The sequence below is a fragment of the Scyliorhinus canicula genome, chromosome 16, assembly GCF_902713615.1.
Source record: "Scyliorhinus canicula chromosome 16, sScyCan1.1, whole genome shotgun sequence".
NCBI lineage: Eukaryota > Metazoa > Chordata > Chondrichthyes > Carcharhiniformes > Scyliorhinidae > Scyliorhinus > Scyliorhinus canicula.
Window position 1 is genome coordinate 117,830,769 of NC_052161.1, and position 12,976 is coordinate 117,843,744.

General features: G+C 44.2%; 1 protein-coding gene across 3 annotated transcripts in view; it reads right to left on the reverse strand.

Moving 5' to 3' along the window:
- tmco4 (transmembrane and coiled-coil domains 4) overlaps positions 1 to 12,976 on the reverse strand; it is a 125,310-nt gene that overhangs the window by 28,076 nt on the left and 84,258 nt on the right. For all 3 annotated transcript variants that reach the window (XM_038822150.1, XM_038822148.1, XM_038822149.1), the window contains 2 exons: positions 3,157 to 3,274; positions 680 to 797 (listed from right to left, as the gene is read on the reverse strand). In XM_038822150.1, the coding sequence (XP_038678078.1) occupies positions 680 to 797; positions 3,157 to 3,274 (236 nt within the window). The remainder of the gene's footprint in view (positions 1 to 679; positions 798 to 3,156; positions 3,275 to 12,976) is intronic.

Genomic DNA, 12,976 nt, shown 5'->3' on the forward strand with positions numbered 1-12,976 from the left:
GAGGAAATATTGAGCAGGTTGGTCCTATACACATTGAAATTTAGAAGAGTGAGAGGCCATCTTGTTGAAACATGTATGATTCTGAGGGAGCTTGACAAAATGTTGGGTACTTACAACCTATGTTGTCAACACTCACAGTTCTAAAAAAGGAATCTTGATACATCAACCTAGCAATAATATCACGTTTGGATTCTATGTCAGGGCTACCTTTGCCAATTGAGTGTGTTGGCAATGCTTTTCAAACCAACACCTCAGGGAGTTAATTTGGGTTTGACTCCACAGAAGCTACAGTTCAACTGAGAGCTGTGAGGAATGGAAATGTTCACACTGGTACAACAGCAGGATTTCTCTTCTAAGGCTTAGTTGAAGGGGCAAAGTTGAGGGGAAACATCTAATTCACTGAACTGGGGGCAGCTAGATGTCCACACTCTGTACCAGGGATGGAAAAGGGGATGTGAATCTTCACCTCACATGAATAAAGAGCCAACCATGTTTGAAGCTGAAGGGGGTTCCATGCCCAGATTTGCACACAATATACTGGGACACCTTAAAAAAATATATAATTAATTTATGATAGGTCCAAATTGGCTACAGCAGCATTTTGGAAATTAAGGAAAACTGAAAATGTCCTGTACAGAAAAGTCAAATATTATTTAAGGCAGGGGAGATAAATACTCACAATGGATGAAAGATCCACATTAATCATTTTTCTGTCATCAATGGTAATTGGTTGTAAACCTGCTACGTTTAGCTGTACTGAAGAACTACGATAGACAAAATTCAGCAGCCAGTCCCCCCTGTTGGAGCAGAAAGAATTCACTTGACAGAAAAGATTTGATGAAAAAAAGTTTGTTCAGAGCGAGATCAGCATAACATCAAAGGCAATTCTGCCCCGACTATTACTTAACTCTCTACATAAGATTGGATCTGCTTTAAGTTCAATCTCACCCGTCCAAACTGGTTTCTCCTTTTAAATAAGTTTAATTTTTAACAAATACATTACACCACGACATTAGGATTAGATTTAGAAATACTAATTGATGTAGCGTGATCGGGGTCTTTAGGAAGATAGACAGGTTTCCACATGGAAATACATTTCCCACCGAATCTAGCCCACTGTACCAGCCTGGCTGGGGTACTGATCAAAATATTTCAAAATCTCCCAGGTCCTCTAGGACCATGGAAGGTAATAGCCCATACAAGGAGGCTGATTGTCCACTGTGGCTGTGCTGACACATTAACAATCCCAGACTAATTCAACTATCTTTTTTCCCCAACGGCCAAGTATCTTCAAATGCTCTCTCCTTCTCCCTTAAAAAAAAATACAATAGCCTATGCTTCAACTTTTTAGTCTGGCAAGGCATTCCATGCTCCAACAAGTTTGCAGATGACACTAAGATGAGTGGGTAAAGCGAAAAGTGCAGAGGATACTGGAAGTCTGCAGAGGGATTTGGATAGGTTAAGTGAATGGGCTCGGGTCTGGCAGATGGAATACAATGTTGACAAATGTGAGGTTATCCATTTTGGTAGGAATAACAGCAAACGGGATTATTATTTAAACGATAAAATATTAAAGCATGCCGCTGTTCAGAGAGACTTGGGTGTGCTAGTGCATGAGTCACAGAAGGTTGGTTTACAAGTGCAACAGGTGATTAAGAAGGCAAATGGAATTTTGTCCTTCATTGCTAGAGGGATGGAGTTTAAGACTAGGGAGGTTATGTTGCAATTGTATAAGGTGTTAGTGCGGCCACACCTGGAGTATTGTGTTCAGTTTTGGTCTCCTTACTTGCGAAAGGACGTACTGGCGCTGGAGGGTGTGCAGAGGAGATTCACTAGGTTAATCCCAGAGCTGAAGGGGTTGGATTATGAGGAGAGGTTGAGTAGACTGGGACTGTACTCGTTGGAATTTAGAAGGATGAGGGGGGATCTTATAGAAACATTTAAAATTATGAAGGGAATAGATAGGGCAGGTTGTTTCCACTGGCGGGTGACAGCAGAACTAGGGGACATAGCCTCAAAATAAGGGGAAGTAGATTTAGGACTGAGTTTAGGAGGAACTTCTTCACCCAAAGGGTTGTGAATCTATGGAATTCCTTGCCCAGTGAAGCAGTTGAGGCTCCTTCATTACATGTTTTTAAGGTAAAGATAGATCGTTCTTTGAAGAATAAAGGGATTAAGGGTTATGGTGTTCGGGCCGGAAAGTGGAGCTGAGTCCACAAAAGATCAGCCATGATCTAATTGAATGGCGGACCAGGCTCGAGGGGCCAGATGGCCTACTCCTGCTCCTAGTTCTTATGTTCTTAACTCTCGAACAATTTTTCTCATAACCTCTCTGAATGAAAATTTTAATTGATAATCTGAAACAAGAAGCGTCTTTCTGCCTTTACACTGCTAACATTTTTCAAAGTTAAAAAACTGTATTATGTTTCCTTTTATAGAAAACATTATCCATGCAGTACCATTTTTCATGACTTCAAGTCATTTCAAAAAAACTTCACAGCCATTAGTATCAACGGAAATACTCCTGGTATCTTAAGACTCTCCTCATGCCTATAATTTCTCATTGTCCAAACATTCTACAAAGTTCATGCATTAGCTCTCTTCATTTTTTTTTCTATAAATTTAAAGTACCCAATTCATTTTTCCAATTAAGGGGCAATTTAGCGCGGCCAATTCACCTACGCTGCACATCTTTGCGTTGTGGGGGTGAGACCCATGCAGACACAGGAAGAATGTGCAAACTCCACACGGATAGTGACCCGGGGCCGGGATCGAACCCGGGTCCTCAGCACAGTGAGGCAGCAGTGCTAACCACCGCACCACCGTGCTACCCCGCTCTCTTTGTTTAATATACTTTGTCTACTGGGAATTTCCAAAACGGGAGCTAGTCATGGCCAAACTATTTTCTTGTAAAAAGTTACCAACAGATTTTTCAATTCGCCTGAGCAATGGAACACAGTGGACCTTTCATAATTAATGATCTGAATATGCATAAATTGTCCTTCCTTTGAACTTGTATTCTGGTTGGTGCTTCATAACCCATCGATCACTTCATATTTATCTACTTTGTGTCATATGAGCAAAGTCAGGAATTCTGGCCCTGATAATAAGTCACTGGTGCTACACTCTCAAAGTGCAGAACATGTTTGTGTGTACCTGCAGTAGCCATTAATTATTCTCCCCGCAACCACTTTAGTGAGGGGCTGCCAATGTTTGGCCCCACCTTCCACTGGTGCTCCCAGCAACACAACATCTTCAATAATTCCTACAGAATCTGCAAAACAAAAGGAAAAGAGAGCAATGATAAAATCTGTGTGTCTTTGGCCTGACTATCAGCTGCTGCATTAATTACCTCTCTTCCATCATAAAGTCAGAGTGGGGATGTTTACAGATGACTGCACAATGTTCAGCACCATTTACGACTCCTCAGATACTGAAGCAATTCATGTCCAAATGCATCAAGACCTGGACAATATCTAGGATTGGGCTGACAAGTGGCAAGTAACATTCACATCACACAAGTGCCAGGCAATGACTATCTCCAACAAGATCTAACCATCACCATTGCCATATCTAAATCCTCCATTATCAAGATTCAGAGAGGCAACCATTGATCAGAAACTGAACTAACCATATAAGTACTGCGGCTACCAGTGCAGGTCAAAGGTTAGGAATCCTGCAGCGGGTAACTTGACCTCTTGACCCCCCTCCCAAAGCCTGTCCACCATCTACAAGGCACAAGTCAAGAGTGTGATGGAGTTCACTTGCCTGGATGAATGCAGCTCCAACACCACTCAAGAAGCTCAACGTCATCTTGGACAAAGCAGCCCGCTTGATTGCTGCCCCTTCCACAAACGTTTAATCCCTTCACTACCGATGAACATTAACAACCGAGTGTACCATCTACAAGATGCACTGCAGGAACTCACCAAGGTTCCTTAGGCAATCTCTTCCAAACCCACGACCGCCATCTAGAAAGACAAGAGAAGCAGATACATGGGAACACCACCATGTGGAGATTCCCCTCCAAGTCACTCACCATCCTGACTTGGAGATATATTGCTGTTCCTTCACTGCCGCTGGGCCAAAATCCTGGAATTGCCTCCCTAACAGCACAGTGGATGTACCTGCACCTCAGGGACTGCAGTGGTTTTACAAGGTAACTAACACACCACCATCTTCTGAAGGGAGTCTAGGGTTGGACAATACATGCGGTCTAGCCAGCGATGCCCACATCCCATAAATGAATTTTAGAAAACAGTCAAGGTTAGCCATTTCAACAGCTTTTAGCTTACTTTCTTATTGAACTGAGAGTTCGCCTTCATTATTATACGCAGGGTGTATTTTGTTTATCGCTCGAATAAATGTTTCATTCTGTGGCCACAGTGTAAAATGCATATTATAGATGTGTTACATCACCAATTGCAACAGTCATTTATGCACAGCAAGATCCATTAACCAGCAATGATTAAAACCCATCCAGTCAAACTCCTTTTGTCGATGTTGGTTGTGGGGGAAACATTGGTCTGAATATCACCCCACTCCCTGATTATCTTCTCGGACTGCACTCGGGTCTTTATTGCATACCTCAACCACCGAAGGAGGCAGATGACCCACTGGTTTATCATCTAATTTGAAATACAGCACCACCAACGATGCAGCACTTTCTCAGCACTGCACCAAATTGTCACCCTAGGTTTTGTGCTCAAGTCCTGGTTTGGCAATTCAACAGACAACCTCCTGACTCAAGACACGACAGTGCCAACTGAGCCAAGCAGACACACAAATTATCTCAGCAGGCTGCAGTGTAGAATGTACCTGACAATATTCAAACCTTTTTATTGCAGTGCAATTGCATGGCTTTTAACTGAAAACTATAACCCTGAGAAAATTAATTCAGAATAATTAAGGAAGCCACAGTTGACCTCAGCAATTAGGACAAAATACATTTGTGAGGAGAGAAATCAAAGTTTTCCAACTCGCAGCTGCCCGAGGATCCTTGCTGGAATGTGTACAGAACAGTACGGGCAGGATTGACTCCGCTATGACAATTCTAAACTCTCAAACAGAACATCCAAGTGGGTGGTGTACTGTATGTGGGAGAATCTGGTGGAACACACATCCAGCACATACTAGGATCCAAAGCTGTGACCTGCAGGTCTCTGCAACTGAGCACCAGAATACCTGTGGAGCTCGAGGTCCATTCTTTGTACTTCATTTCTGTCTGTGATTGATTACAGGGTCAGACATCCTACTTAGGATCTGATGAAAAACAAGATGAATGAAAGTCTTGGTCTGTATCCTTGTGTCAAGGTAAGAAGGGGACTTCTGCTTTACAAAGCAATTGCTGAATGAAAGCTGATGTGCACATACACTAAGTTGTCCAAATATGTTTCACAGTAAATATTTATCATGCCGAATGCTAAAAGGCATCATAAAGCCATTCTCAACAATCAGTTTAGCCTGCCCCTCAAGGCAACACCTGTCACACTTTGTAGAATGTGTCTTTATATTATGGCACTGGTTTAAAATGTTTGTCACCTAAATCCTGAGAGGCTGCGCCCACTTCATATAGTTTAGCATATTGATCAGTAAAAACCCAAAAGAGAGTTAATTTGTGCTGGGTTCTCATTTCTTTTATAAAAATAAACTTAGACTACCCAATGATATTTTTTCCAATTCAGGGGGAATTTAGCGTGGCCAATCCACCTAACCTGCACATCTTTGGGTTGTGGGGGTGAAACCCACGCAGACACGGGAAGAACGTGCAAACTCCACACGGACAGTGACCCAGGGTCAGGATTGAACCCAGCAGTGCTAACCACTGAGCCACCGTGCCGCCCAGGGGTTCTAGTTTCATGGGTGCTGCCTGCCCTATGGCATTTATCTTAAGGGCCATTCTGCCTCATAGTCTAGACTTGATTAAGTAGATAAGATCCTGAACGGTCCTGACAAGGTGGTTGTGGAAAGGATGTTTCCTCTTGTGGGTGATCCCAGAACTAGGGAGCACTGTTTTAAAATTAGGGCTCACCCTTTTTGGACAGTGATGAGGATAACTTTTCTCTCAGAAGGTCTTGTGACTTTGGAACTCTGCCTCAGAAGGTGGTGGAGGCGGGGGGGGGGGGGGGGGGGGGGGGGGGGTCAATGAATATAATAATAATCTTTATTAGCGTCACAAGTAGGCTAACATTCGCACTGTAATTTTTTAAGACAAAGGTAGATTAATTCTTGTTAGGCAAGGAAATCAAAGGTTATTGGGAGTAAATGGGAATGTGGAATTGAAACACAAACAAGTCAGCCATGATCTGGGTGGCGCGGTGGCGCAGTGGTTAGCACTGCTGCCTACGGCTCTGAGGACCCAGGTTTGATCACGGCCCTGGGTCACTGCCTGTGTGGAGTTTGCACATTCTCCTCATGTCTGCGGTTCACACCCCCACAACCCAAAGATGGGCAGCGTAGATGAATTGGCCACGCTAAATTGCTGCATAGTTGGAAAAAAATAATTGGGTACTCTAAATGTATAAAAAAAGCGGGCACTGATCTTATTGAATGGTGGAGAAGGCCGAATGGCCTAGCCCATACTCCTATTTCGTATGTTTGTACCACGGCTGACCTTGCTCTTGACATTCTCGGATGTCGACTCAAATTCACTCTCCAGCAGACGCCACATGGACAGCTGGGACTAGTTGATTTTATTTCCTCTGCCTCTGATTTGGATTGCTGAGGTGAAATATATCTTCCAAATTCTTTGCTCAACACCTGGCAGCCTTCAACTACCAGGATACTGGTAGAACCTGGCCATCTGAAGCTCTGAATTATCTCTACTTTCCTCAGATATATCTTATTGTGTCACATGTTTCCTGTGGCCAAAATATTGGGCAACCTCAGTCAGCAACTCATGTCCTTTCGATTCTTTCTACCCCCTTTTATTTAGCTTTTTTGGAATATTCTCATTCGCACAAAGGGTTCAGGTTCACTCAGTCAAGGAGTCACTGTGGCTGAAACAGCAAAGGAGGTTAAATCACATCAGTGCAGATGCACAAGGTATTTTCTGATCTAGTGTTAAAGAGCTTTCGCTGTTTGAGCCAGAACTACTGCCCAGTACAGACAATTTGAACATTGTAATTTATTATTCGTGGCAAACTTAATGCTTCAACTGAGGAATGGAAAGAGGAAACATCAAAGTTGGGACTGCAATTTAACAATACTCAGACTTTCTCACCGGGCAGCACACTACTGCTTCATAGCGCCAGGAACCCGGGTTCGATTCCAACCTCGGGCAACTGTCTGTGTGGAGTTTGCATGTTCTCCCCGTGTCAGCGTGTTTCCTCTGGGTGCTCCAGTTCCCTCCCACAGTCCAAAGCTGTGGTTAGGTGGACTGGCCATGCTAAATTGCCCCTTTGTGTCCAAAAGATTATGAGGGGTTACTGGGATAGGGTGGGGGTGGGGCTGGGTCAGCTGCTCTTCTGGAGGGTGGTACAGACTCGGGAGACCGAATTGCCTCCTTCTGTGCTGGAGTGATTCTATGACTTGTTAAATGCTGTTGGCTCACATGGCTGAAGCTCCATGCCAAGCAGAACGTGAGTTCAGCAGATAAAAGCGGTGATTTAAATAAAAGACGGATTTTCCAACTGTATTCTCTGGGGCTGCTTTATTTTACTAATCACACTGCCGCCACTTCAGTGTCTGTGCACAAGTATATGAGCATGAGTGGGAGCGAAGCTGAAGAAGATGACTCTGCTGACATTTAGCTAGAGATACATTTATCTCACCACAAATGTTGTAATTAATGGGATAAGCTTGGGGGCTAGTGAGATAGAAGAGGTTATAGTTGTCAGTGTACACACAAAAGCTTGCCTTGTGCTTCCAAATGATGCTGGTGAGAGGGGCATGTTAATAATGACCAGGCAATAGCCATTGAATGTATATAATGTGATGAGCAGCAGTACACAGCAAATTGTACTTGCAGCACAGCTGCAGACAGAGATCATACAGAAAACTCTGTTCACAGTGTGCAGCATATCCCCAGGCAGAGATTTTACAACAGACTTAAGTCACTTAGCATTTAATATTTAACCGAATCTTATAGTGGCTTCACTTAAATGCCAACTTTCCTGCTGTGAAGGTAACAGTCACCTGGAATGGGATGGTTGCTCAATTAAAACGCTGGTTAGGCCACAGCTGGAATTCGGTGTACATTTCTGGTGACCACATTACAGGAAGGACATGATTGCTCTGGAGAGAGTGCAAAGGAGATTTACAAGAATGTTGCCAGGGCTTAAAAATTGCAGCGATGAGGAGAGATTGGATAGGCTCGGGTTATTTTCCTTAGAACTGCGGAAGCTGAGGGATGACCGAATTATGGTGTACAAAATTATACGGGGCCTGGACAGGGTAGTCAGGAAATACTTGTTTCCCCCAGCTGAAGGGTCAATTACCAGGGGGGGATTTAAGGTGATTGGTAGAAGGATTAGGGGGGACATGAGGAAAGACCTCGTCACCCAGAGGATGCTGGATTTTCAAATTCACTGCCTAAGTTGGTGGTTGAGGCTGAAGCACTCAAGTCATTTAAAAGGTACCTGAACCTGCATCTGAAGAGCTGTAACCCGCAAGGCGGCAGACCAGGTGCTGCAAATGGGATTAAAATGAGCGGCTAGTTTCTTTTTTCTCTTTTTGATTGGCGCAGACATGGGATGAATGACTTCTTTCTGCACCGTAACTGTTCTATGGTTCTATACTGGCAAACTATGAATTTGATGTTGAATTCACAACCATACTGGCATAAAACAGGTAGACAACTCATTGTACAAAATGCCAGGTTGTAAATCGCTGCCTCTGTAAACAGTCCCATGGAAACTGTAATCTGGCTGCTGATTCAAGCTTAAATGGCTCTACTGAGGGAGTGACTTAAAACCCTGAAGACTGATGCACAGTACAATCAAACTGCACACCAAATTCAGCCCTGCCCCACCTTCTAAGTCTCTTTTAAAGCTTCTTAAAATGCTGTAGAGGTCAATTTTCCAGAATAACTAACAGTCAGCGGAGATGAACAATGCAGAACTCAGACCTGCATCCTGCAAATGAGAAAATGCTCATTAGAGGTGATTATCTGAAGCAACATTTCATTAGAGGAGAACATGGAAAATACTGGGAGAATGAGGGTGCCAAGCGAATGGGCCCGCAGCAGGAGAGCACTAACACTGAGAAAGGGGGGCAACATGCTGGTAGAGAGAGATAAGGACTGGGATTTTCTGCCCTGCCGTGGCAGGACCCGACACAGGGGATACCGCGGGCCAGCCAGAAGTCCCGGCAGTGAGCAGTCCTAGAAACCCCCACCCACAAAATCATTGAGAGAGGGAAAGTATTGGAACAGGTGTACAAGGAAAAAAGGAAGCAACGAAAGACAAGGGGGGCAGAACTGCGAAAGTGTTTTTCATTTTATTTTGGAAGGATTCATGGAAACAATGACTGCACCAAATGGCGAGATGCCTTTGCACTTTAATTAGGGATTTCTAAAAACTGTACTGCTCATGCGTGAATTGTAGCAACAGGGGATATCACAGAGATAAATAACTTTCCCCTAATCCTGAATAATTGAATTTCTTAATTTATTGGATCATCAACATTATGATTCAATTTTGTAGTTCATCTTTTATAAATCAGCTAACAATTGGCAACTTGAGTTGATGCCATTTTCCACAGCCTATGTTTCTGTGCATGACGTAATGCTGACTAATGATGGTGACTACATATGGAAGAGTTGTGTGTTGAGGCTTATTGTACATTTATTTTTAGCTAAAATCTGGAAACCATGAATACCTCAAAGGATAATCAAGTCAACTCTTCACAAGAGCTGAATAACACCCTACTGTGTAACAAAAAACAGTGAGAATGTTTGTAATTCCTACAATAAGTACTTGCATTTACATGGTACCTTTAACACAGGGAAATATTTAATATCACTTCACAGGCCCATAATTGAACAAAATTTAACATGAAGTCACAGAAGCCCCTTGGGTGCATGTCGTCATGCTTGGTTAAAGAGCAAAAACAGAAAATATCTGGATTTCCAGAAAGCTTTTGACAAGGTGCCACACAAAAGGCTGCTGCATAAGATCAAGATGCATGGCATTAAGGGTAAAGTAGTAGCATGGATAGAGGATTGGTTAATTAATAGAAAGCAAAGAGTGGGGATTAATGGGTGTTTCTCTGGTTGGCAATCAGTAGCTAGTGGTGTCCCTCAGGGATCAGTGTTGGGCCCACAATTGTTCACAATCTACATAGATGATTTGGAGTTGGGGACCAAGGGCAATGTGTCCAAGTTTGCAGATGACACTAAGATGAATGGTAAAGCAAAAAGTGCAGAGGATACTGGAAGTCTGCAGAGGGATTTGGATAGGTTAAGTGAATGGGCTAGGGTCTGGCAAATGGAATACAATGTTGACAAATGTGAGGTTATCCATTTTGGTAGGAATAACAGCAAACGGGGTTATTATTTAAACAATAAAATATTAAAGCATGCTGCTGTGCAGAGAGACCTGGGTGTGCTAGTGCATGAATCACAGAAGGTTGGTTTACAGGTGCAACAGGTGATTAAGGCAAATGGAATTTTGTCCTTCATTGCTAGAGGGATGGAGTTTAAGACTAGTTATGCTGCAATTGTATAAGGTGTTAGTGAGGCCACACTTGGAGTATTGTGTTCAGTTTTGGTCTCCTTACTTGAGAAAGGACGTACTGGCACTGGAGGGTGTGCAGAGGAGATTCACGAGGTTAATCCCAGAGCTGAAGGGGTTGGATTACGAGGAGAGGTTGAGTAGATTGGGACTGTACTCGTTGGAATTTAGAAGGATGAGGGGGGATCTTATCGAAACATTTAAAATTATGAAGGGAATAGATAGGATAGATGCGGGCAGGTTGTTTCCACTGGCGGGTGAAAGCAGAACTAGGGGCATAGCCTCAAATAAGGGGAAGTAGATTTAGGACTGAGTTTAGGAGGAACTTCTTCACCCAAAGGGTTGTGAATCTATGGAATTCCTTGCCCAGTGAAGCAGTTGAGGCTCCTTCATTAAATGTTTTTAAGGTAAACATAGATAGTTTTTTGAAGAAAAAAGGGATTAAGGGTTATGGTGTTCCGGCCGGAAAGTGGAGCTGAGTCCACAAAAGATCAGCCATGATCTCATTGAATGGCGGAGCAGGCTCGAGGGGGCAGATGGCCTACTCCTGCTCCTAGTTCTTATGTTCTTATATCAGTAGGTCTGATAGCATCTGTGGAGAAAAAAGGAGCTAACGTTTAGAGTCTGAATGGCTCTTAAGAGTTGGGTTGTAAAGAGGATCGCACGGTAGCACAGTGGTTAGCACTGTTGCTTCACAACATCAGGATCCTAGGTTCGATTCCCGCTTGGGTCACGTGCGGAGTCTGCACGTCCTCCCAGTGTCTGCGTAGGTTTTCACCCACAAGTACCGAAAAGACGCGCTTGTTAGGTGAATTGGACATTCTGAATTCTCCCTCTCTGTATCCAAACAGGCGCTGGAGTGTGGTGACTGGGGGATTTCCACAGTAACTTCATTGCCGTGTTAATGTAAGCCTACTTGTGACAATAATAAAGATTATATTATTATTAAAGGAGGAAAGAAGTAGAGAGATGGTATAATTTAGCAAAGGAATTCCAAATACATTAGTTGCTCTAACTGTATATATTCTGCATGTTTAACTGCCAGTGAGGAGGGTTGCATCAATGTCATTGAGCAAACTAAAATTAATCTAAAAGAAGTGCCCCCTTTATAAAGAGGTACAGACAATAAACACCCAAAAACTTACAGAACAAAAGAAACTTGTCAAATTAAATCAGAATATTGCCCCCCAGTCTCCACAATATCCTTCAGTCCCTCTGGCACCCACCAATTGTGGAAAGCTTCATGAATATTGATGAACACCATGCCTTCCTACTCCATGGCCAGCCAGGCACGGACATAGCTGTGGAAGAGAGGCAGGCGGATGGAGTGATCAATCTGATTTGTCATGTCTTTTTTTTTTTTTTAAATAATTTTTATTGAAAGAGTTTTTCCATACAAACATTTACCCCTACTAATTTTTAAATTATTTACAACACAATCCCTCTAGGCAAATGTCCCTCCCTCGCCCGCCCTCTCGCGCGCACCAGTCCTCCCCCCCCCCCCCCCCCCCCCCCCCCCCAGGCAACCTTAACAAACAAGGCAGCCTACAGTTTCAGACATGAGCAGCGAGCAAACTTGCCCGCGTTACAGTCGTGCATGTCCCCCCACGACCCTTGCTGCCCCCCCCCTCCCCCCCCCCTCCCTCCCTCCCTCCCTCCCTCCCCCCCTCCCCCTCCCCCCGGGTTGCTGCTGCCACGAACGTCTATCTCTGATCTAAAAAGTCAAGGAAAGGTTGCCACCCGCCTGGAGAATCCCTGTACCGACCCTCTCAGGGCAAATTTGATCCTTTCTAGCTGAATATAGCTAGCCATATCGTTAATCCAAGTTTCAACGCTTGGAGGCCTCGCGTCCTTCCATTGAATTAATATCCTTCGTCGAGCCACTAGGGATGCAAAGGCCAGTATTCCGGCCTCCCTAGCCTCCTGTACCCCCGGTTCTACCCCGACCCCAAAGATCGCAAGCCCCCATCCTGGTTTGACCCTGGACCCCACCACCTTCGACACCGTCCTTGCCACCCCCCTCCAGAACCCTTCCAGCACCGGACATGCCCAGAACATATGCACATGGTTCGCTGGGCTTCCCAGACATCTGACACACCTGTCCTCACCCCCAAAGAACCGGCTCATCCTTGTCCCCGTCATGTGAGCTCTATGCAGCACCTTAAATTGAATGAGGCTCAGCCTCGCACACGAGGAGGAAGAATTGACCTTCTCCAGTGCATCCGCCCACGTCCCGTCTTCTATCTGCTCTCCCAGCTCCCCTTCCCACTTGGCTTTCAGCTCCTCCCCTGATGCTTCTTCCG